Raw genomic sequence first — 25,607 nt, forward strand, 5'->3', positions numbered from 1 at the left:
GGAGGTGATCTGTCGTCAGTCATGAGACCCACCCGTACCTCCCCGCTGCAGCTTTCTAAAGATGTAAATACTTATATGGACAGTTTTGTTGGGCATGTCTGGATCCTCTGAGCATCAGGCACTCTGCAAGAAACGGAATTAAAATGGCGCCCGACTGCCGGTAAGAGGAAAGCACTGAACACGTGCTCAGCAGGGAGGGGCACCCGAGAGTAGCTAATTAATCCAACCAGAAGGTCCCTGCACAGGCACAGTAGCCCATTTCTCATGACTGACAATGGATCACCTCCAGATCATTAGTTACAGGTAAGCAACCTGTTTTTCCCATACATCAATGTTCGGCATCTTAACCCAACAGGGGTATTTTGTTGTTGTTCCATCATGTTGGTTCAAGATGATGGCCTTTCAAAAGATGGGCAACAACCTTTTGTAACTCATATGCTGACAGTTGGATACAAGCCAAATTCATAGCATATGGGACAGTTGTCCTAGGTAAGAGTCATCATATTAAAGTAGGGCTGCACAATTCAAATACCCTAGTGGGCCGGAACCATCCACAGCTTGGTGTGCAGGGGCCAAGGTAAATTTTTAGCACATGATTACATTAAAATTAAAAATATTATTAGTTACTTGTGGATCTATTCCCCCTGACAATGGACCCATAGTTTGACCCAAGAAGAGTGGCCAGAAAATAGGTCCTGTCCCTGCTTAGTGGAGCTCCTGGAGTGCATACCAGCCCCAAACAAATGCCAAGTCCTAAATTGTCATTGCATTCAGGCTGCAATTCTAGGCGCATGTTTACATGGGAGTAAGCCTCACTGGGTACACCATGGAACATATTTCTGAGAAAGCATGCATAGGACGTTCCTATAAGGCAGTTTCCAGCTCCTGTGTTGCTGCAGGGTACCTGGGGGACAATGAAATAGGTCCTGCGGGCAAAATCCGACCCCCAGGCCTTATGTTGTGCAGGCCTGTATTAAAGGAATGTAGGCTTCATTAATTGTACTTGGAACCACTTGTCATTTAGTGTTTGATTGGAATAACCTATATCTGTTCACATTCAAAACTGCTCCTAAATTAATGGTGATGGAACTCTATCCTTAGAACTGTATTCTGCAACACTTTTTCCTCGCATTCCCTTCTTCGCAGGTTAATTATTTAATTTGAAATCTTTTACTAAACTTCCTTGCTGCTTCTTTTTGTGGTAGAGATGTGCATGGAACCGGCGAGAGCCAGTTCAAAGCCAGGGGGATAACTTTAAGGGCAGGGGAGGGTGCACTTACCCCCCGCCCCCGCCACGTTTCCCCCGCCGGCGCTCACATAAAAATTGATCTGGCGGGGCAGCAGCGTACTTCTGTGCTGCCCTGTCCACTCCTCAGACCGGAAGTGACCAGAAGTAGCCAGCGCATGTGTGCACATTGGGCACATGTGTGCCCATGTCACACTCACCCGTGCACACGTTGGGCATGCATGTGCCAATATCCAGACAGGCTACTTCTGGTCACTTCCGATCCGAGGAGCAGATGGGGCAGCAAGGAGGTATGCTGCTGTCCCGCTGGACCGGTTTTTAAGTGAGTGATGGTGGCGGAAACATGGTGGGGTGGGTGGGTTAAGTGCACCCTCCCCTGCCCTTAAAGTTATCCTCTCTGCCTTTGAACCTTTCAAACCACCCGGTGTTTGAACTGGTTCAGAGGCCAATAAAAGGGCCTCTGAACAGGTCCATGCACATCCCTACTTTGGGGCCTGTCTTGCTATGTCCCCTGTGTAATCTTTATGAAGTTGCTGCCCGTTCCACTCTCTCTATGCTCACGCTGCAGCCCTGTGGGTCTGTCCTGTCAAGAATCTTTATAAAAACTGAGAAGCTGAACTAACTTTATTGAAATTCTTGTCAGAATCGCTATATACATGGAAAAGAACCACCATCAGAAAAGGCAGATCAGGTAATAATATAAGAGCACCAAGGAAGGCCTAGATTGACAAAGGAATATCATGTGGAGGCAGTTACAGTGCCATAGGAGAAACAGAATCTTCAATTTATGTAGGTCCTGAAAGCTTTCTGTGTTGAAAACAGTGTTGTTGATAATAAAATTGTTATTTATAGTAATAGTGGTATTGTTAGTAGTACCTATGGTGATGGTATTCTTCTAATAATTAATAATATAGCATGCCTCAAAGAGTAGGTGAACTAAAAAGGCCAAACCCTGCCCTCAAGCTTATGAACTGAACGTTACACATTAAAGGATCCTTCTGACATGATGTCACAGTATTGTGCTCATTCTAATTACATTTTCAGATATTGTTTGGCCTTGGTATATTGCCAAACTTTAGAAGTAACTGTTCCTCATTTGTGTGCCATTTGACCAGATCACTACTTTGCTGATATGTTAACGTTAAGGCTATACCTTTGTTCAGTGAAATTGTATTTCTGCTTATTTATTTATTTACGTATTTCACATATTTTTTACATATTTAAACCTTTCTGCCCTGCCATTTGACCTGTAAAAACAACTTCTCCATGTGGTTTACATGAAGTTTAAAAATACAAAATAAAACCAACAGAAAAACAAATCAACTGCTAAAATACTGCAGTCCACAAAAGCAACATACACACAGTCATTTTATGACCATTGGCCAGTGTGCAGAAAAACACTTGAGCTAAGTTGAGGGCCTCATTTAGCAGGGAAATCCACAGAAAGGTGCTATTGCAGAGGAAACCCTGTTCTTCACAGCCGCCTATCTAACCTTGGGATATAATGTGAGGCATTGCTTGGGACACAGCCTTTTCCATGGTGGCACCAAGACTCTGAAACAATCTCCCCGGGAAAATGTGATTCACCCTTTTGCTATCAGCCTTTGGACAGCAAAGAGATTGTGTTTATTTTGGAGAGCTTTTGGGGCTGTACTAAAGGTAGTGTCCCCCCCCCCCGGTCATATAATTGCCTACTTTTTGCTTTTTTGCTTTCAATTGTTTTTATGCTCTTAATGGATATTTATTTTTTCTTAGCCACCTTGAGGTGCTTTGTCGCAAATTGTGGGCTATACATTCTATTAAAAAAACAACTACAGGCCCTTGTATTGCTTTCCTCGGTGGAGCTAATAGGAGCCTCTGGGGCTGTGGTAGACAACCTTGGCTCTTCAGCTGTTGTTGCTGAACAACAACAACTTCTTCCATGTTGGAGGTAAACAACATGGAGGAGGGTCAAGTGTTCCCTCCTCCAGCACTGGTTCCATGATCAAATCCACTGCTTTAACATAATGAGAACCCTCCTGTGTGCTGTGAATGTGTTGTATCCAACAGTCAATGCAAGAGTTGCAAAGCAGTTTTATCTGTATTTTGAGTAGCCGCCATCTTAAACCAACATGGTAGATAGACCAAAATTACCCTTATTGAGGTCACCGTGGTCCTTTCTCCATGTGCTGTGAATTTGGTTTATATCCATTAACTCAAGGGGTATTGTATTTACTTTCAGTGGCCATCATCTTGAATCAACATGGCAGACTGGCAAGCATCAGCACAGGAACCCACAAGTACTGGGCCCTCAGCAGCTGCCTGAAAGTGCCCCCTTGTGATACTGGCCCTATCAGGAGAACCAGTCACAGATCTCCATGTCACACCTAGTTTGGCCTTGAAGTTAGGCGAACGATTGTTGCAGAGACTGAATAACGACCATACTGACTGTTTTTATAAATTCCAGTTTCTATTCTGCCATGCTTTGAGAGGAAAGCATTGATGGGAATAAGAAAGTGTGTGGAAGGTTATGTACTGGAATATTATAGTTCCCATTAATCCTTGAAGAACAGAAATCCGCGAGCTATAGTGAAAGGGACCATGTTAACTTTCTGTTGCTGTTTCCATTCCAGGAATGTTTTTGTTTTTAATAGCAACAGATGCAGCAGTGCCTTTTAATGGCACAATGAGTTTTATTTGAGACAAAAAAGCCCTTTTGCTTGAAGAGGAGCTTTGCAGTCCTTGCACCTGTGTACTAATAGGAATGGAACGTAAATCCGAAGCGGCAAATATTTATTCTCTCTGTAGTCTCTAGCACATGTTCCATAATTCATGGCATCAACAATTTAATCAATGTGCTCTTTTCAGAGAAGCATACACATGAACATTAATTTAATTTATCATTCTTTTGACCCTGTCACTGCTATTATTTTCATTCGGGCTGCTGCAGAATCTCTCATTTGTCCTGCTTGTCATGTAAACCATATCTCAATGAACTAACCTCTCCAATTACAACCAAAATGTATCATTAATTCTTATTAATTTTGCATGCCCAGCTTCAGACACCTTCATTCCCCCAGGCACAAATAACTCAAGTTCGTCTTCAGCTGGAGTTTTCTAGTGGCTGTGCTCTACATTTTGATTTGATTACTATAGAGGGACATTCGAGTAAATGAAGCTGGCAAAAGCCCTAAGCTGGCCAAAGCCTGGCCTCCAGCACCTTGGCACGCCAGGCTTCAATCCCAAACATAAAAGGAAGCTGTGGATGGATGCATTTCTTCTTTGCTTGAAACAGATTTGTAACTGTGGGCAGATTTTGGCCCAGAGCTGAAAAGTTATTGCTTTCCATCAACACGGATCTCATTTTTTAAAAAAAATGTCATGGGGGACAGCTGGGAATCCTTCTTGGGTCTCTAAGGCTGTGTGGGCTGGCTGTGGACCTGTTTTCTGCACTTCCTCAGTACTCCCTATTTCTAGCAGGCAAGAATGTCATATTTTAGCTACATACTCTGTGAATTACAGCAGGTTTTACTTGATATGCTGAGGGGTGGGGTTTTTTTGTGGGGTGTTCTTCTTCTTCTTCTTCTTCTTCTTCTTCTTCTTCTTCTTCTTCTTCTTCTTCTTTTTTTTTTGCTTGCTTGCTTGCTTGCTTGCTTGCTTAATGTGTTATACTAGTTCATAGCATCCCAAGAAGAAAAAAGCTTGGTTGAAATAATTCCCACTCCAATACATTTCAGTTTTTAGGAAGCAGAGTTCTTTTTTTCTTTTGCTTGATGCCAGATTATTTCTAACAGCTGAACAAATGAAGCTGCCATATACTCAGCCAGATCATTGATCCATCTCAGTATTGTCTACTACACTGACTGCAGCTCTCCAGGGTTTCAGGAAAAGTTTCTTTTTCCTTGCCAGGAATTGAACCTGAGTCCTTCTGCATGCAAAGCACGTGCCCAACTGCTGAGCTCCAGCCCCATGTCCAACATATGAAGCTATTAACTACTGAGTCAGACCACTGTTTCATCTGGCTCAGTAATGTGCATCCCAGAAGTGGCTAGCCAACCTGAGGTTCTCCAGCTGCTGTTAGACTGTGTAGTGATAGGATTGGAAGGAGGACTAGGCCTCACTTAAGAGTAACTGCTGGGAGGGTGGACCTTTCCTAAAAAGGAAAAAAGTCCAGGAAGTTCAAATCAAAGGGACCAATCAAAGGACTGGGCAGGGATTTCTGGTTCAGCCACCAGCAGAAGCCATTTGCAGCCTAGCTGGGGAAGGGGACGGGATCGGCGGGGGAGTTCTCCTGCCGACCCCTTGAGTATGGGAAGGGAAGGGGCGGCAGGGGTCCTGGGGCTGCGGGGGTTATTTAAGCCAAGTCGGGGGGCATTGAAGAGCCGGGCGGCAGGGACTGGGAGATACCCTGCCGCCCGATTGAGTATTAATTCAAAACAAAAGGAGGATTAGCAGTAGCAGCCGCGCGGAGGAGGGGGAATGAAGCGGGCGGCAGGGAGGTATGCCGCCCGCTTACTTCAAGAAATACGGCGGCATTCTTGAGGGGGTAAGTAAAGCCCCCCCCCCCCGAACTCGTTTGGAACCCCCCACCCGAACCAAAACCACCCGTGTCCGGACCGGTCTGGAGGCCTTTAGAATGGCCTCCGAACCAGTCCGTGCACATGACTAACAGCAAGTGCCACCTTTGTAAAGAAGCAGATGAAACAGTGGACCACCTAATCAGCTGTTGTGAAAAGATTGCACAGACTGACTACAAACAAAGGCATGACAAGGTGGCAGGGATGATACACTGGAACATCTGCAAAAAATACAAGCTACCTGTAGCCAAAAAATTTTGGGACCATAAAATTGAAAAAGTTGTAGAAAACGAAGATGCAAAAGTATTATGGGACTTCCGACTACAAACAGACAAACATCTGCGACACAATACACCAGATATAACTGTAGTCGAAAAGAAAGAAAAACAAGTTAAAATAATCGACATAGCAATACCAGGGGATAGCAGAATAGAAGAAAAAGAAATAGAAAAAAAATCACCAAATACAAAGATCTACAAATTGAAATTGAAAGGCTGTGGCAGAAAAAGACCCAAATAATCCCAGTGGTAATTGGCACCCTAGGTGCAATTCCAAAACAACTTGAAGAGCACCTCAACACCATCGGGGCCACAGAAATCACCATCAGCCAATTACAAAAAGCAACTTTACTGGGAACAGCCTATATTCTGCAACGATATCTATAACCGCAACAACTTTGACAATAAAATTCTGGCATCCCAGGTCCTTGGGAAGGACTCGATCTCCGGATAAAACAAACCAGTCAATAACACCTGTCTGACTGTGTTAATAATTATTAATTATTGTTATTGTTATTAGTTATTAGTTATTAGTTATTAGTACACTTCCACAGGGATCCTGGTCAGGGAGAGGTTATTCTTACAGACCACAGCCACTCCATCTCCACACCTCCACACTCCACCTCCACACCTACTCCTCAACCGAGTAACCTGGAGGGAGAATCTGGGACCAGACCATGCCACCAGCCTCCCCCAACCAAGTCTCTGTAATACATACCAGCTCTGCCCCTTCATCCAGAATCAGATCATGGATGGTTTCCGACTTATTCTGGACAGACCTGGCATTACAGAGGAACAAGGCGAGGGTCTATGGGAGATTGGCATTTCTCCCCAAGGTCAAAGAGCTGGCAGGATAGCTGGAAGGAGAAACAGCTAATAGATTTCTGACTTCCCTTTCCCTGTAATTACTCACTGACCTACCAACTTTACTACTTCTATTCCCCACCACCACCGGAATAGCCACCCTACAGTCAGTGGACACACACCCTGTCTCCCCATCCCCAGACAAACCAAGACACATTTGAAACACTTAGGACCTTAAAATAACACAGAAGCCAAAAAAATACCACCTGGCCCTCACCCTCGTTGCCCCCCGAAGTGGCTCCCCCAAAGGGGCAACCCCCTTTGCCACAGGGCAGCAGCCCCTTTATAAGCCCAGAAAGATGGCTAAACTGGGCAGCTGGCCCTCAAGAACTGCTGACTCACTCTCTCTGGCCCCGATCCCACACAGACTCACCCACAGGGCAGCAGCCACAGCCCTACACTTTAGGGGGCATACTGACTGGCAGGCTGACAACAGCAGACAGCAGCCACACAGGCTCTCACCACTGGGCGGCATCTGACTTGGGAAGGCAGATATTAAAGTGTCCTCCTCCCTGCAAGGTTCCTGGCATCTGAGGCAATTTATTACAATGAAATATAAATAACAAAAAACTTAAGAAATCTTAGTTGATTAACTGTGTGAATTTAACTGAGAAATGGGCCAATCCATAAATTATTTGAATATACACACACCTGGCTATGAATGAAACAATAGTTCTGAAGAAAAAAACCCTAATTAGATGATGTACATGTGTGCTTCAACAGGCACCGTTTTAGAAGAGGCATTCCCTCTTGTATGGGAGAGCAGGAATACTTCTAAGATGCTGATTGTCAACAGCAGTATTTTTAAGTATTTTTGTTAAAAACCACTGCATCTTTAAAACAAAAACTCGGCTGCTTGATTAATCAGCAACACCTTTTGTAATTAAAGTTTTTAATTGCTTAATCAGAATGATTAATTGGCAAAATGCCACAGCCCTCGTTTTTATGCATGAAGTTGTTTATATCTATTAAATTCTTAATGAAGTTGACAGTGGCGTAGCAAGGACACTGGCGGTTCCTGTCCAGGCTGCTAGCAGCCCCAGCCACACACTCTTTGTCTGATGTCAGACACAAGGGCATGGCTGGGTCGCCAGGTGCAGTGCCTGGGACGTGGTGTTCCGGGTTTTTTGAACCCATTTGTACAATTAATGCTATGCCCCTAGAAGTAGAACATGTTATGTGTTCCTGGTCAGTATTTAAACTGGGTCTTCCCTCCAAGAAAGAATGGTAAAGAAGAGGAATTTTCAGTGATTTGGACTAACATAAATGAATTGTTCATGTTTTGAAGAAATATATCCTTAGCTGAAAGTGGTGTGTGTGTTCATATTATGTTAATGATGAAAGAATTTTAATTGAGTTTTTTTCTTTAATTTTCCTTACTTATCCGTGGTTATATTCGTCCTTCTCACAACAGAAATGCCTAGCTTGTCCACAGAAGGTTAGTCTGCATGTTGGTCATTAAGAGGTTCAAATGATTTTCTGTGTTTTAGCCACTCTGGAGACTAGTTCTAATAATGGATAATATATCTGTACAAAGTCTCAACGGATCTGATACTCTGCTGGGAGAAAAGGTGATGCAACGTGACAGTCATTAGTGTGACATAATATATTGTGTCATGTAACAAGGAACATCTCCTGGAAATGCTACGGAGTGCAATTACCTACCCTGCTATGGCTTTGGAGGGGAGAGAGTTGGGTTTTGGAGAGATACTTGGCCTACTCATTCAGGTTCACCGGGCAGTCTTTTTTGAAAACTACTGAGCAATGCCTTTGCAATAATTTGCTGGGATGTTGACTTGAACTGAAGAATTGCAACTATCCACTCTTGACCTGTTGTAAATCGGGGTAAATTCATATAGTGTGGAGATATGAAATACTCTTGTGGCAAAAGACAAACAATAGTTTTTAAGAAAGCTGAACATGAGAGAGGCAATGCTTTTTCACAATATCTGCACATGTTTCTTTTGTAGCACTTTTGTCCCTGGTCAAAGAGGCTTTGCTAGTTATGGACCAACACAAAACCCTGCAAAGCAGTAAAAGTGGAATGACACTATGAGCAAACCAGCTTTGCTTTGCTTAAAAAAAAAAAGCTATAGTCTTCAGCCTACATTTGTGAATTAATTATCTACTTGTCCGTAATTCTTGAATTCATAACTCAGATTAATGAGCCAGCAATTCCCATGAGTGTATGCAAATGTAAGAATTATTCCATCTACAAAAATACCATTTGTAAATTTACTTTGTTTTTACTGAGGCCTAATTAATTCTGCCCTGATGCAAGGATTGGACTAGATATACCATGGGATATCCAACTTTATTGATTTATTCTGTAATACAAGCTACAATTTTTGTAGCATTGATGTTTTTTTAAAAGTTGGTAATAAAAGCCATTTTGGAAGCGTGGTATAAAAATCAAATAAACAAACAAATAATAAAAATGAATGCTGAGGCCCGAACAGTGGCTAGTTCTGAGTAGGAGTGTGCACGGACTGGTCCGAGGCCTTACAAAAGGCCTCTGGACCGGTCCGGAATTCAGGTGGTTTGGTGGGGGGGAGTGTGTGTTGGGGGGGCGGTAGTACTTACCCACCCACCCCCGCCGCTCTTCCTCCTCCGGCACTGGACTTTCCAAAAATGTTCTTGGGGCGGCAGAGTTCGCCAGCGGCAAAGACGAGCATGTGCACATTGCGAAGCGTGCATGTGTGGTGCCAGCTCTTTCTACTTTAACTCTTTCAAGACAACAATGGAGGCAGGGGTGGCAGGGAGGAACTCTGCCGCCCCAAGAACGTTTTTTGGAAAGTCCAGCGCCAGAGGGGGAAGAGCGGTGGGGGTAGGTACTACCCCCCTTTAAAGACACACTCCCCCCAGTGCCGGACCATGCCTCCATGGTTCCGTGCACATCCCTAGTTCTCAGTGAGGTAGTAAAATTGCTTGTGAGTTTTCCTCCATACTGTACGTATGTAGGAAACCCCATAAAATAAATAAATTCCCACACATAGAATACTCACCTGGCAGAGAGAGAAGCTACGTGGGAACACTTCTCTCTGACATCCTTTTTTTTTTTTTTTTAATGTGAAGGGAATTTGTTAAATGGAAGGGCATGCAGTCATGGAAGCTGAGCTTCCACTTGTGGTCTGGAGTGATACAGCCCAGACACAGGTTTACACAAGAGTTAGGTCTTCGACTTAGGTTGCAGATCTGTCTACTCCTACTTGGAGTAAACTCTTTTGAACACAATGGATGGTTTCACGTGTGATGGTGAACCACTGGTTCAGCTGAGCTGCAGGGATGTACATAAGTCCAGCTTCAGGTGTCAGGAACGATATGTCGATATTGAGTCTGATGTATGAAACCTCCAGTGTCAACATATTCTATCCTACGTATGGTCCAGAACCCATCATTTCTCCCTGGCTTTAAGTCTGAAGTATAGATATTGGATTCCATTCCTCAACAAGGGTAGAATATGCTGACATAGGTAAGTTTGCATGTCATGCCCATTGTCAGCATATTCTTCCCGACACCGGAAGTTGGGTTCATGCACATTCCTGGGGTCCAACAAGTAACAGAGCTTCCAAATGTTTATTATTGTTTCAGGACTAGTTAGAGCAATAGTCCAGATAGACATAAGCATCAGCTGTCCCTGTTTAAAAGGGACAATCCCTATTTTCTGGAATCTGTCTAGAAAATAACTAGACCCTAGTAAATAACTGTCCCTATTTGTCCCTGTTTGCCCTTTGGGGATACCATGTTCAATTTTCTCTCTTGAGTTGCTAGAGTTGTCTCAGAGCAAGCTCACTTGACGGAAAGACATGCTGACTCATCCCTGCAGAGCTTTCCTGCAAAGGCTATTCCTAAAACCTGCTTTATTTCTGGTAGGTTCTAACTCACTTATCGACAGAACTTAACCTTAATTTAGCTTAACCTTAACCCACTTATCGACAGAACTTAACCTCCCCCTCCCCGGGCTTGGGTGGAATCCCAGGGAAAACTCTTTCTTTTTCTATTGGAGAAGTACAAAAACCTTCCACATGTAAGCCTATATGTGGTGAGAAAAACTGATAGCTGCTGACCTCCTGAGGCGTGATACACAAGAGAAACTATCTTTCTCCTGAGTTCAAAATCCACTCGGATGAGGCTTGTAAAATGCAAAAAGAAAAAAGAAAAAAGAAAAATTCAAAGGCTACAGACCACTACCGTCTGAAGCAATCTCAGCTTTTAGTTTACAGGTAAAAAAATACTCCATGGTTACAAGAATACTTCAAAAACACCCCAGTTGCAGGGAACAAGGATGTAGGAAGATACAAAAGCACCTTTAAAAAGCTTACAGAGTCTTTTACAATGCCCTGGCTGGATGGCGAAGTCTAGTGTTTCTTAGTTTAGTTATGTTACTGGTAAACAATCCTAGAACAGTTTCAGGGATATACAAAGCACACACAAAAGGAAATAGAAAGTCTAACACAAAATCTGACTAAACAAACTTTCCCTAGACTAAACTTCCAGAAGCCACAGGCCTGGTTTCCTTTGTATTGAACTCACTAACTCCTGGATGAGAATTAAAGCTTCCTGCCCTCTTGGCTTCCCAGGATTATTGAACAACAATTAAAAAACATTCTCCAGGAACCTGCTCCCTTCCCATATCCTCTAGAAAATGCTTTTATACTCCATAGTCGCCTGGGGACATGGTGTCTCTAGTACACCTGCATGCAAATAGGTTCACAACACTAAGGCACTATGCAGTGTACAGCACTTAGCAAGTAGAGTAGTCTTCAGCAATGTGGTGTTGGTGGGAGGTTGGACAGGAACTGGGTGGTAACTATTTCGGCCAGCAAAATCCCCTAAGGTATGAGGATGCACATGTTCCAGATAAACCAGAAGGGGACAGAGTACAGCCAGGAGTTGAGCAGAAGGAAACACAGGACAGCTTGCCAGATAGGTCAAATGATGATAAGGGGGATAGCACATGCCAACACCAGGTGAGGTACCCGGCATATAGGTGTCTGTATACCAATGCCAGAAGCCTCTGAGCCAAGATGGGTGAGCTGGAGCAGGCGCGGGCCGTGAACTAGGGGTGTGCATTTTGGAATTTTCTTGTTTCGATTTGTATCCGAATTGAAACATCCCCGTTTTGTTTTGTACCCAAATTTTCTGAATCCGAATCAGCCCTGTTTTGTTTTGTAGCCAAATTTTCCAAATCCGAATCGATTTGGATTTTTAAAAAGGGCCCCAGGGCAAAAAGAGGTGGTGGTGGTGGTAGTGTCCAATGGGTGGAAGCTACCACCCAAATTTCAAAGGAATTAGGCAAAGGGCTGATATTTTTTGTGAATTTTTTAAAAGTTTACATATCTTTAAGAATTTTCCCATAGGGAATAATGGGGATTCCAGCAAATGCATCACTTCAAATCAAGGGGAAAGGGATGATCCAGAGCAGAGTGTGGTGGGTGGTAGTGCCCAATTGGGGCAAGGAAACTTCCAGAATTATTTCAAAGGAATTGGGCAAAGGGCTGATCTTTTGTGATTTGTTGAAGTTTACGTGTCTTTAAGATTTCTCCCACAGGGAATAATGGAGGTTTCAGAAGCCCCATAATTCCACTTGGGGAGCACTGGGGTTGCCCAGAGCGAGTGGTTGTGTAGTGCACATAGGGTGCCAACCACCCCCATACCCACAAGCCTGTGGGGTACTGGGTTTTGCTGTTTCTGAGGTGTTCATTGTAGATTCTCTGGTAGCATATGAGATTTTCAGTGAAAAACAAGAATCCACTCTCATATGCTACCAGAGAATCTACACTCAGAACACCACAGAAACAGCAGAACCCAGCACCCCATGGGTTAGCAACCCTTCCCCTGGCCAATGTGGGGTCAGTAAAGAGTGGGAAGAAGCAAAAGAGCCAATGGGGAACAAGGAGGGAATTGTCAGCAGGTCAGTCAGCCCATGATTTAGGTCACCGATCAGAAGGCTGGAAGGGTGGGAAATTCAAAGAGATGTCAAACACAAAATGGAGACTGACTCAGAGATCACCACAAAATGGAGGTCCGAAACAACAAAATATTTTGTAGCCGAAACAGGGACTTTTTGTTTTGTATACAAAACTTTTGGATCTGGAAAATGGGTGTTTTGTTTTGTCTACAAAACACCCGAAACAGGCTGTTTTGGGTACAAAACGTTTTGTATCCGAAACGTTTCGCACATCCCTACCGTGAACGCGCCTCCGGGGGGGGGGGGGGAGGCGGTTTTTTTATGTGTAAATGGAGCTGGTGCTCTGTGCCGCCCAGCAGCCCCTGGAGCAGCCAGGTGAGTGGCAGAGGCAATTCCCCACCGCAGGGGCTGCTGGGTGGCACGGAGCACTGGCTCCATTTACACTTAAAGAAGCTGCCCGCCCCCCCTCTCCGGAAGCACGTTCATGGCCCGCACCTGAGCTGGAGTGCTTACTTACTAATGAAAACATAGTAATAATGGGGGACTTCAACTACTCACACATAGACTGAGTAAATTCACCATCAGGTAAGGAAAGAGAGGCCAAATTTATAGATGTGCTAAATGACTGTGCCACAGAATACTTAGTTGCGGAACCAACTAGAGAATTGGCGACCTTGGATTTAATCCTGAGTGGTGCCCAGGACCTACTGCAAGATGTCAGAGTTGCAGAACCATTGGGTAGCAGTGACCATAATGTGATCCAATTCAGCATATGTGCAAGTGCAGAATTGTCAAGGAAGTCCAACACACATGTGTTGTATTTCAGAAGAGGAAACGTCTCAAAAATGAGGGGACTGGTAAAAAGGAAGTTGAAAGGGGAAATCAGGTGGGTCAAACCATTCCAGAAAGCATGAAACCTATTTAAAACCACAATACCAGAAGCACATTTGGAATGTATAGCAAGGAGGAGGAAAGGTACCACTAAGTTCAGGAGGATGACAGCTTGGTTAACAAGTAGAGTGAGTGGAGCTATAAAAGGGAAGAAGACTTCCTTCAGAAAATTGAAGTCCTGCCCAAATGAAGAGAAGAGAAAGGAACATAAACTTTGGAGCATAAAGGAAGAGAAAGGAACATAAACTTTGGCAAAGGAAATGCAAGAAGAGAAAGGAACATAAACTTTGGCAAAGGAAATGCAAGGAGACAATAAGGGATGCAGAGAGAGAGTTTGAGGAGCATATAGCTAGGAGTGTCAAAGGGAATAACAAAAACTACCAGAAGTATAAAACCTGCGAGGGAGGCAGTTGGCCCCTTAGATGCTGAGGATGTGAAAGGAATTATTAAGGAGGATAAGGAAATTGCAGAGAAGCTGAATGAGTTCTTTGCATCTGTCTTCACAATGCAGGATGCTGACCATATACCCTTTCTGGTATAGAGCTTTTTAAGTTTAGCCGCTGAAGAACTGGGCCAGTTTAAGGTGACAAGGGAAGATGTGATAAACTGTCCTGAAAAACTAAAGACTAACCAGTCTCCAGGGCCAGATGGCATCCACCCAAGAGTTCTGAAGGAACTCAAAAGTGAAATTACTGATCTCCTAGCAAAAATATATAACTTGTCCCTACAATTATACTCTGTACCAGAGGACTGGAAAGTAGCCAATGTAACTCTAATTTTCCAAAACAGATCCAGGCCTGTCAGCTTAACTTTGGTACCGGGTAAAAAGATGGAAAGCATACTTAAGGACAAAATTGTTAAACATATAGAAGAAATGGCCTTGCTGAAGGAGAACCAGCATGGTGTCTGCGGGGGCAAGTCTTGCTTCACTAACCTTTTTGAGTTCTTTGAGAGTTTCAAGAGGCATGTGGATAAAGGTGATCTGGTTGACATAGTATACTAGGACCTCCAAAAAGCTTTTGACAAAGTTCCTTATCAAAGGCTCTTGAGTAGAGTTAGCAGTCATGGGATAAAGGGACAGGTTCAAGTGTGGATCGGTAACTGGTTGAAGGACGAGAAACAGAGGGTAGGTATAAATGGAGAGTTTTCACAATGGAGGGAAGTAAGAAGTGGGGTCCCCCAGGGATCGGTAATGGGACCAGTGCTCTTTAAATTGTTCATAAATGATCTAGAAGTTGGGGTAAGCAGCAAAGAGGTCAAATTTGCAGATGACACTACACTATTTAGAGTAGTGAAATCCACAATGGATTGTGAGGAACTCCAAAAAGATATCTCCAAACTGGGGGAGTGGGCGACAAAATGGCAAATGCGGTTCAATGTAAGCAAATATAAAGTGAAGCATATTTGGGCAAAAAAACCCAACTTCACATATACACGGATGGGATCTGAGCTGTCAGTGACTGACTAGGAGAGATATCTTGCGATCATGGTGGACAGCTCATTGAAAGTGTTGATTCAGTGCATGGCAGCTGCGAAAAAGGCTAATTTCATACTAGGAAGGGGACTGAAAATCATTAGGAAGGGGACTGAAAATATTATAATGCCTTTATACAAATCTATGGTGTGGCCACATCTGGAGTACTGTGTATAGCTTTGGTCACTGTATCTTAGGAAGGATATTGTAGAACTGGAAAAGGTGCAGAAGAAGGCAACCAAGATGATCAGGGGCCTGGGACACCTTCCTTATGAGGCTAGGCTACAGCATCTGGGGCTCTTTAACTTGGAAAAGAAGCAACTAAGGGGAGACATGATCGAAGTGTATAAAATGATGCATGGAATGGAGATGGTGGGCAGAGAGAAACATTTCTCCCTCTCTCACAACACTAGAACCAGAGGTCACCCCATGAAACTGATGGCCAGGAAATTTAGGACCAAAAAGCGGAAGTACTTTTTCACAAAGTGCATAATTAATCTATGGAATTCCTTGCCATAGGACATGGTGATGGCCACCTGTTTGGGGCTTAGAGAAATGAAAAAAATGAAAGAAAAGGGGCCTAGACTGATTCATGGAGGACAGGACTATCAATGGTTACTAGTCTGGTGGCTGTGGGCCACCTCCAATCTCAGGCATGATGCTTCTCAATCCCAGTTGCAGGGGAGCAACAGCTGAAGAGAGGGCATGTACATACCTGGTGCTTGTGGACTCCCCAGAGGCATCTGGTGGGCCACTGTGTGAGACAGGATGCTGGACTAGATATGTCTTGGGCCTGATCCAGCAGGACTGTTCTTATGTTCTTATGACAATAATTCTTGTTATAAAAATTGATTGTTATAAATGTATGCCTGTTTTCCTCTGCAAAATGTGGATGGCTTATCTGCTTTTGGTAATCTGGAATGTTGTGCTCTATATGCATTTTGACCTGCTTTTCATTTGTGGCATGCTTGTATTCAGAATTGTTTACCATGCCCTCTACACATTTACAAATGTCCCTATTTTCATTGGTGAAATATTGGAGGGTATGGCTAGATATATCCATGGTATCCTGAATCGCCTGAGGGATTTTGGGATAGGATACACTGTTCTACAGTGGTCCCACTCCCATGTCTTGGATATGGTGGCACTTGGTGTCAGTTGCTCTTCAAAATGGGAGGTAATATATGGAGTCTTTCAGGACTCCATTCTGTCACCAGTGCTTTTTAACATCTACATGAAACTGCTGGGTGAGGTCATCTGGGGATTTAGTGCTGGGACCCAAATCTATTTATCCTTGTCATCAATATCAGGAAATGATGTTAGCCTCTTAAATATCTGTGTACAGGCAGTAATGGGCTAGATGAGGGATAATAAACTGAATCCAAGCAAGACAAAGGTGCTTACTGTTGGGGATTGTAACATGTAAGATGAGATAGAATGCCCTGTTCTGGATGAGGTTATACTCCCCCAGAAAGAATCGATTCGTAGCTTGGGAGTACTCTTGGACCCAGGTCTCACCCTGGTGCCTCAGGTTGGGGCTGTGGCCAGAAGTGCTTTTTACCCACTGCAATTAATTCAGCAACTCTGCCCGTTCCTTGAGGAGAATGACCTGAAAACTTGTACACCAGCTGGTACCCCTGCTAACTGGGCAAAGAGGCACCTTTTTAACGTGGTGATTCTCTTTATTTAGCAGGGGGAGATTAACTGGCCCTATCCATCCCCAGCACAGCATCCCTCCAGTGACTGTTGCTGGTATCTATCTTATGTTTCTTTTTAGATTGTGAGCCCTTTGGGGACAGGGATCTATCTTACTTATTTATTATTTATCTATGTAAACCACTTTGGAAACATTTGTTGAAAAGTGGTATATAAATATTGGTTTGTGTTGTTGTTGTTGGTAACCTCCAGGACTACTGCAATGTGTGCTGTGTAGGGCTGCCTTTGTACATTTGGAAGCTACAGTTAGTTCAAGATGTGGCAGCCAGATTGGTTTCTGGGGTATCCTGGAGAGACCATATTATGCTGTTCTTAAACAGTTGTACTGCTGGTGATGTTACCAGGCAAAGTACAAAGTGCTGGTTATTACCTTTAAAGCCCTGAGAGAGCACCTTTCTTTACAATATCTCCACCGCTCATTAAGATCATCAAGAGGGGTCTGTCTTTGGGTGCCACCGGTTCATCTGGTGGCAGCCTGGGATCGGGCCTCCTCAACTGTCACCCCTAGGTTGTTGAAAGTGCTCCCCGTGGATATGAGAGGATTATCTTCCTTGGAGGCCTTCAGGAGAGCCTTAGACCCATCTTTTTTAGCCTGGCTTTTAATGATATCTAGTTTTAATTTTAATTTTAATTTGGTTTAAATGTGTCTATTTTAATTGTTTTATTATGTGTTTTTGATTTTAATGTAAACTGCCCTGAGTCACTTTAGGAAGGGCGGTATATAAATTAAATACATAAATAATAAAGCGAACCAAAAATATTATACAAGAATGGTTGTTCATATCTTTGTAAACTTTGCAGGAAAGTTAAAAAGAAAAAAGATGATAGTGTAAATACATGCTTATTTGATGTAGAAGTCTTTTTTTACATTCCCATGCTTCCATGCAAACTATGATTTATCTTCACAGGGACCAAAATTATATTAGTAAAGCTTGGTTGAAGTTGAATGCCTATATATTAGGTTTTTTAAAACACTTGGTACAGCAACCTTGCTTAACAGCAATAAAAGAAAGTGTTCACATGCTGAAAGCACAACTTATGAATAGAGCTGCTGGGATGCGATTTATTTCCCCCTTGCTTTATGTTTCCCACAAAAAGCCCCAGCTGGAAGCATACATCACCTGGAGCACAAACTATGTGTCATTAAATAATGATACAGAACAATAATGATCACCTCCTAAGAGAAGAATAGATGTCTCAAATGCACATTTCCAGTTTCAGAAATGACAGTGGGAACCTACCGTGCATGATATTTTATTCAACATGTCTTTTTTCAGATTTACTATGATCTACTTAGATGGTTTCTGTAATACCCATCAGGGAATGTCCATCAAAAGAGCCATTTAATCACATTGTTAAAATTATGGACATCATGCACACTTGCACAACTTTATGTCAGTGGAAAGCCTTACTATTCTGTGGAACAGAGGCTCAATCAAATGTTTTAAAAAATAAACATATAAAATTAAGCTGCTGAGAGATCCAAAAGAACCAGCAGAGTTTTACTCGCTCTGTCAATTCCCTGGCAAAGGTCATCTATCAGGCTGACCAAGGCCATCACAACCCCATAGCCCTCCCTAAAGCCTGTTTGAAATGGGTCTAGATAATCAGTTTCCTCCAAGACCACTTGGAGCTGGTCAGCCACCACCTTCTCGATCATCTTACCCAACCATGGGAAACTACCCTATAATTATCCATCACTAGGGGATCAAGAATGGGCTTCTTAAAAAGGGGTCTAACAACTGCCTACTTCAAAAATGGTGGTAGTGATATCAACTAGGCCAGCTCCAACAAGATGAAATTTATTGCAGCTCCCTGCAAGATGAAATTTATTCCAGATTCAGAGATGTGCATATATGTGAGGAACCCAGCAGATATTTTTTACCCCTCTTGGATCTGATTAAATCTCTGGGTGGATTCATTGGAACCCAAGGTTCACCCAACCTCCCTCAGCCCAGAAAGCACACACTCTGCCCTACCATCCCTGCTCACATGCTTCCTTTGTGGGTTAGGATATGCTGATATTGGCCATTTAATTAATTAAAACATATAGACACTTGATAAAGCATTTTGAAACGGCTTATCACTGGGTTGCTGTCATGTTTTAGCAGTATTTTTACTTTGTATGGTTAATTATTAGTACTATTTCTATGAATAATACAGTCAAAGCTTAATATATTTCATTTCTCATGCATTTTTTTTGCATTTATTGTATCGTTGGATCTGTTGGGTTGTGATTTCAATTCTTAGTTTAAGATCCTTTTACGCTAATTGTGTGGTGCTTAAACAGTTCTCCATACAATGATTCTAAATAGACTCTCCTGTTAACACTTAACCATTCTCTGCTTACACAGTCATTCTCCCAACAGTTAACTATTACTCTGCATAAATGATCATTAAGCCTTTCTCTAACCATTCTCTCCCACGCAGTCAGAGTAGCTTCTAGTTAATTCTGTGACACATAGAGGTTATTCACATAAAAGTGTGTTCTACCCGGGTTTAGGAGCTGTGTGTGCTCCCAATTTTCGGTATTGTGGAAGCAAGGTAGGAGGAAAACCTGGGTCATTTTCCCTCCTACCTTGCTTCCATGCAAACACTGCTACTCAGGTTTTCCTCTTACCTTGCTTCCACACAACCGAAAATTGGGGCACACACAGCTCCCAAATGCGGAACACAGTGGAACACAGTTTTTGACAGTGTGGATGACCCCATAGACTAAGTGATTCCCCTAGAGTTGGAAAAACCAGCAGGAAGACTAACAATATTTGCATGGCTTGTTACTTTGCATGCATAATAAACTCGTGATGCTGTTGAGGCAGCACAGTTCTATGCTAGAAGGTTAGATTTGGGGCTGCACCACCCTTGGTGAAAAGGACTTTGGTGGGGAGAGGGAGAAGCAAAAATTGTGTGCTTGGTGTGAGGTAAGGCTTGAGCATAATTGGTTTAGGGCAAAGCAGAACAGAACACAGAGGAACTGCACAGACAGGAAGACCTGTCTGAAGGTTTGGTAGAATTTCTAATCCAGTTAATTGTATTTTACTTCATGGCCTGTAAAAACTGGGCTGGCTTTCTTTTTCAGTTGAGTTTGAAAATATATTAGAACAAAAGTAGCAAAAATAAAACAATATGTATTCTCTGTAAGCAAGAGTTTTAGAAAGATGGGAGATTCTGGCCAATGGGCAGAGGACTGCAACAGAAATTGCGGAGGTGGTAAGAGTTTGCCATCTGGCAAAGATCCCCCTCCAGATGGATCCACAAATAACTCTTCGACAGCATTCAATCAGACTCTACTGGAACACATGACTGGCATATTTAATTAGTCTAAATTAACAAGTGTGCCAGATACTGTCTTGGATACAAAATTCTTGAGTGTTGCTTTTTAGAGGATAAAAAGGCACAGTTCCCTCAAAATGTGCTTTATTGCAGTAGTAAAAGGATGACAAAACATCCTTTTACTGCTTGATTTTGTGCATCAGAGCAACAGTTTTAATGACATATTTTTGCTAACTCATTTGTGGACTTTTGCTATATTCAAAATGATAGCGTGGCTGGCTTTTTACTGGATGTAATGATAATTCTTGGCTTCAGTATTAGGAGAGTTTATGCAAGCAATGCTGAACTGTCATATTTTTCTCTTGGAACTGGGTCTGTCCTGATGGTCAGTTGCTGTTAGTTCTCTTGCTAGGTAATTTAGTAGGTTGTGAAGTTATTGCCTCTGGAACTACTGCACAACAAAATCAGTCTCCAAAGAAGACCATCACAAGATTAAGGGACTAGAACTCCAGTACTAGTTCTAGGACAGTTCTGTGCGGGCTTTACAGCCCTTAGAGTACATGAATGCCAGAGCAAAGTGCTCTCTCTTGAGCCAGAAGGAACATCAAAACCCTGTTCTGAGGTTACTTTCTCAGACCAGAAGACCTCTCCACTCCTGAAATGGCATGTGTTTTTTCTTCTGGCCTGCTGGTCTCCCCTGGCAGGCACTATGAAAGAACCACAGAGCAGCCCATGAATGTTTATGAAGACTAAAGAGTTACACCCTTTGCAGAATTGTAGCTTTCTGGGAGAAGATAAATTTGGGGAACATTTTGTGGGCTCTCAGATTGTTTGAGATGTCTGTGTGTTCAGGCAAATCAACTCTTCAACTGGACTGTAGTAGGTCACCACACTTTGCTATTTTAGGGAGAAGATATTGTTTTCTAGGGACATTTTTGGTTCCTTGTTTTGGTTCCTATTACTGTACAGTCCAGTTCCCTGCCATTTCCTCTGAAGTTAATGTTAATTCATCTGTTTACAAAATGAAGATTTTTTTTTTTTTTTTAAACATGATTTATGTACTGGTAAAATACTTCTGAGAACACTATTGAAAATGGTGAATCAGATTATGACTTGTAAATTATTTTCCAGTCTCGCTTTGCACCCGGATAAAACCCTCGTTGCTACAGGGCAAGTTGGGAAAGACCCTTACGTTTGCATCTGGGATTCCTACAATGTACAGACTGTTTCTATTCTGAAAGATGCACATACCCATGGAGTTGCCTGCTTGGCTTTTGATTCAGATGGCCAGGTGTGTATATGTTCAGTTTCTATCTCTATTGTATTTAAATCACATTTTCCTCACCATTAGAAGCAATGTAGGAGGAAAATCTACCCAGGTTTTCCTCCTGCCTTGCTTCTACACAGCCAGAAATTGGGAGTGCCCCCAGCTCCCAAACCTGGGCAGAACACAGTGAACACAGTTTTTGATTGTGTGAATGATCTCCTTGTATTGCAATTCTATGTTTCCCCTCAACTCTTGGATCTTGCTGCTATGATACAGAGAGTGGGCCTGATATCCTGTGCAAGAGGGGAAGGCATCCCTTTATGTATTCGTGGGAGACCTGAACCTAAATTACCCAATATTTGAATGTTTTGAAGAAAACCATAGCTAACATAATGAGGAAAACTACTCAAAGTAGTCCCATTGGAATTAAAAGAGCAAGTTAGGCAATGCCGAACATGTCATTTTAATTTCAATGGGACTACTTTGAGTAATTTTCCTCATCACTAGGTCACTGTGATTAATCTGAGATTTAGGCTTAAGCTTTGAATTTTGTGTGTCTTGTTTGGGCACAATCTACAAAAACACTTCCTGTTGTTGGCATTCCTGTTTATGCCAGTAGAAGCACCACATCCTGGCAATCTCATAAGAACAGCTCTGCTGGATCAGGCCCAAGGCCTGTCTAGTCCAGCACTGTATTTCACACAGTGGCCCACCAAGTGCCTCTGAGAAGCCCTCTGGCAAGAGGTAAAGGCATGCCTTCTCTCCTATTGCTACTCCCCTGCAAATGGTATTCAGAGGGATCTTGCCTCTGAAGCTGGAGGTGGCTTATAGCCACCAAATAGTAGTCATTGATGGACCTGTCCTCCATGAATTTCTACGAGCCCCTTTTAAAACCATCCAGGCTAGTGGCCATCACCACATCCCATGGCAGAGAATTCCATAGATTAATTATGCACTTTGTGAAAAAGTACTTCCTTCTGTCAGTCCTAAATTTTCTGGCCATCAGTTTCATGGGATGACCCCTGGTTCTCATGTTGTGAAGGAGGGAGAAAATTTTATCTCTGTCCACTCTCTCTGTTCCATGCATAATTTTATACACCTAAATCATGTGTCCCTGTAGGCACCTCTTTTCCAAACTAAGAAGCCCCAGATGCTATAGCCTTGCCTCATATGGATGGTGCACCAGGCCCCTGATCATCTCGGTTGCCCTCTTCTGCACCTATTCCAGTTCTTACCTTCTTAAGACGTGCTGATCAGAACTGTACGCAGTACTCCAAATCTGGCTGCACCATAGATTTGTATAAGGGCATCATAATATTAGCATTTTTAAATTTTCAACCCCTTCCTAATGATTCCTAGAATTGAATATGCCTTTTTCATATACTGAGTCAACGCTTTCAGCTAACTATCCACCATAACCCCAAGACCTCTCTCCTAGTTAGTCACTGCCACGGCTCTGACCGCATCAGTGTATATGTGAAGTCAGGGTTTTTTGCCCTGATAGGCATCACTTTACACTTTACATTGAACTATTTTATTTATTTATTAGTTATTTATTTATTATTAAAACTTTTATACCGCCCTTCCAAAAGGCTCAGGGCAGTTTACATTAAAACGGTCTACATTTTGTCACACACTCACCCAGTTTGGAGATATCCTTTTGGAGTTCTTCACAATCTGTTTTAGATTCACTTCTCTAAATAGTTTAGTGTCATCTGCAAATTTGGCCACTTCACTGGTTGCCCCAAATTCTAGATGATTTATGAACAAGTAACAGAGCACTGGTCCCTGGGGGACCCCACTTGTTACTTCCCTGCATTGTGAAAACTGTCCATTTATTCTTGTTCCTTCAACCAGTTACCAATCAACCAGTTTTCGTTCCTTCAACCAGTTACCAATCCACACATGAACCTGTCTCCTTATCCCATGACTGCTATGTTTAATCAAGAGCCTTTGGTGGGGAATTTTGTCAAAAGCTTTTTGGAAGTCCGAGTATACTATGTCAACCAGATCACCTTTATCCACATGCCTGTTGACACTCGCAAAGAACTCCAAAAGGTTATTGCGGCAAGACTTGCTCTTGCGGAAGCCATGCTGGTTCTCTTTCAGCAACTCCTGTTCTTCTATTTGTTTAATAATTTTGTCCTTAAGTATCCTTTCCATCAATTTAACTGGCACAGAAATCAATCTAACTGACCTGTAATTTCCCAGATCCCCCCTGGATCTCTTTTTGAAAATCAGAGTTACATTAATGGAGCCGGCGTGGTGCAGTGGTTAGAGTGCTGGACTAGGACTGGGGATCCCCGAGTCCAAATCCCCATTCAGCCATGAGACTTGCTGGGTGACTCTGGGCCAGTCACTTCTCTCTCAGCCTAACCTACTTCACAGGGTTGTTGTGAGGAGAAACCGAAGTATGTAGTACACTGCTCTGGGCTCCTTGGAGGAAGAGTGGGATATACATGTAGTAATAATAATAATAATAATAAGCTACTTTCCAATCCTCTGGTTCAGAGTCTGATTCAGAGTCTGATTGTATGGACAAGTTACATATTTTTGCTAGGAGATCAGTAACTTCACATTTGAATTCCTTCAGAACTCTTGGGTGGATGCCATCTGGCACTGGTGATTTGTTAACTTTTAGTTTTTCAAGACAGTTTAGAACACCCTCTCTTGTCACCTCAAATTGGCTCAGTTCTCCAGCCTCCAAGCCTGAGAAGTTCAGTGCCATAACGGGTATATGGTCAATATTCTCTACCGTGAAGCCAGATACAAAGAACTCATTCAGTTTCTCTGCAATCTCCTTATCTTCCTTAATAATCCTTTTCACGCCCTCATCGTCTAAGGGTCCAACCGCCTCCCTGGCAGGTTTTCTACTTCTGATATACTTAAAGAAGTTTGTCTTATTCCCCTTGACACTTCTTTTTATATGCTCCTCAAACTCTCTTTTTGCATCCCATATTGTCTCCTTGCATTTCTTTTGCCAGAGTTTATGTTCCTTTCTGTTCTCTTCATTTGGGCAGGACTTCCATTTTCTGAAAGAAGTCTTCTTCCCTTTTATAGCTTCCCTGACTCTACTTGTTAGACATGCTGGCATCCTCCTGAACTTGGTAGTACCTTTCCTCCTTCTTGGTATACGTTCCAACTGTGCTTCCATTATTGTGGTTTTAAATAGGTTGCTTGCTTTCTGGAGTGATTTGACCCTTTCAGCTTCCTTTTTACCAGTCCCCTCATTTTTGAGAAGTTTCCTCTTTTGAAGATCAACACATCTGTGTTGGACTTCCTTGACAATGCTCCACTCACATATAAGCTGAATTGGATCACACTATCATCACTGTTTCCCATTGGTTCTCCAACTCTGACATTTCACACCAATTCCTGGGCACCACTCAGGCTTAAACTCAAGGTCGCTTTCTCTCTGGTTGGTTCTATGACCAACTGTTCCAAGGCACAGTCATTTTGCATGTCTATAAATTTGGCCTTTCTGTCAATACCTGCACTTGAATTTACCCAGTCTGTGTGAGGATATTTTAAGTTGCCCATTAGTACATCTCTGTCTCTCTTTGATGCCGCTCTGATTTGCTTCTCCAACTCTCAGCATTTTGATCCGGAGGGCGATAACATGTCCCTAGTAAAACATTTCCTTTCAGTCCTCGTATTGTCACCCATAAGGTTTCTGTAGAGGACTCCGGACCTGCTAGGTTTGCTTGCTTGTTGGATTCCATCCCTGCTTTGACATACAGTGCTACACCACCCCAGTCTGCCCTTCCCTGCCCTTTCTGTAGAATTTGTATCCAGGAATAACAGTGTCTCACTGGTTATCTCCATTCCACCAGGTTTCCATTATGCCCACTATATCTATGCTTTCATTAACAACCAGTCGCAGATCAAAAAAGGGTAACACGTGAAAACAAAAACACCGCAAATAAAAAAAACATGTGGAAAGAAGAAAAATGCAGTGGAGAACTAATAAAACATATTAAAACATATAAAACTTGCTCAAAATGGATTTTATGAATTCTAAGTCACAAAGAATAATATAGAATATCAATACACTTACTATAAATATACTAACTATAAATATAAGAAATATAAATTACAAGATAAATAACTATAACCAAAAATATATATGAG

At 42.7% G+C, this 25,607-nt stretch overlaps 1 protein-coding gene across 13 annotated transcripts in view; it reads left to right on the top strand.

The window, feature by feature from the left end:
• EML6 (EMAP like 6) overlaps positions 1 to 25,607 on the top strand; it is a 268,042-nt gene that overhangs the window by 67,126 nt on the left and 175,309 nt on the right. For all 13 annotated transcript variants that reach the window (XR_008306182.1, XR_008306181.1, XM_053245913.1 and 10 more), the window contains one exon: positions 21,341 to 21,500. Coding sequence is in view for 10 of the 13 variants with exons in the window: in XM_053245913.1 (XP_053101888.1) it covers positions 21,341 to 21,500 (160 nt within the window). In the remaining 3 variants the exon portion in view is untranslated. The remainder of the gene's footprint in view (positions 1 to 21,340; positions 21,501 to 25,607) is intronic.

This window comes from Hemicordylus capensis, chromosome 1 (assembly GCF_027244095.1).
Source record: "Hemicordylus capensis ecotype Gifberg chromosome 1, rHemCap1.1.pri, whole genome shotgun sequence".
In the NCBI taxonomy this organism is placed as follows: Eukaryota; Metazoa; Chordata; class Lepidosauria; order Squamata; family Cordylidae; genus Hemicordylus; species Hemicordylus capensis.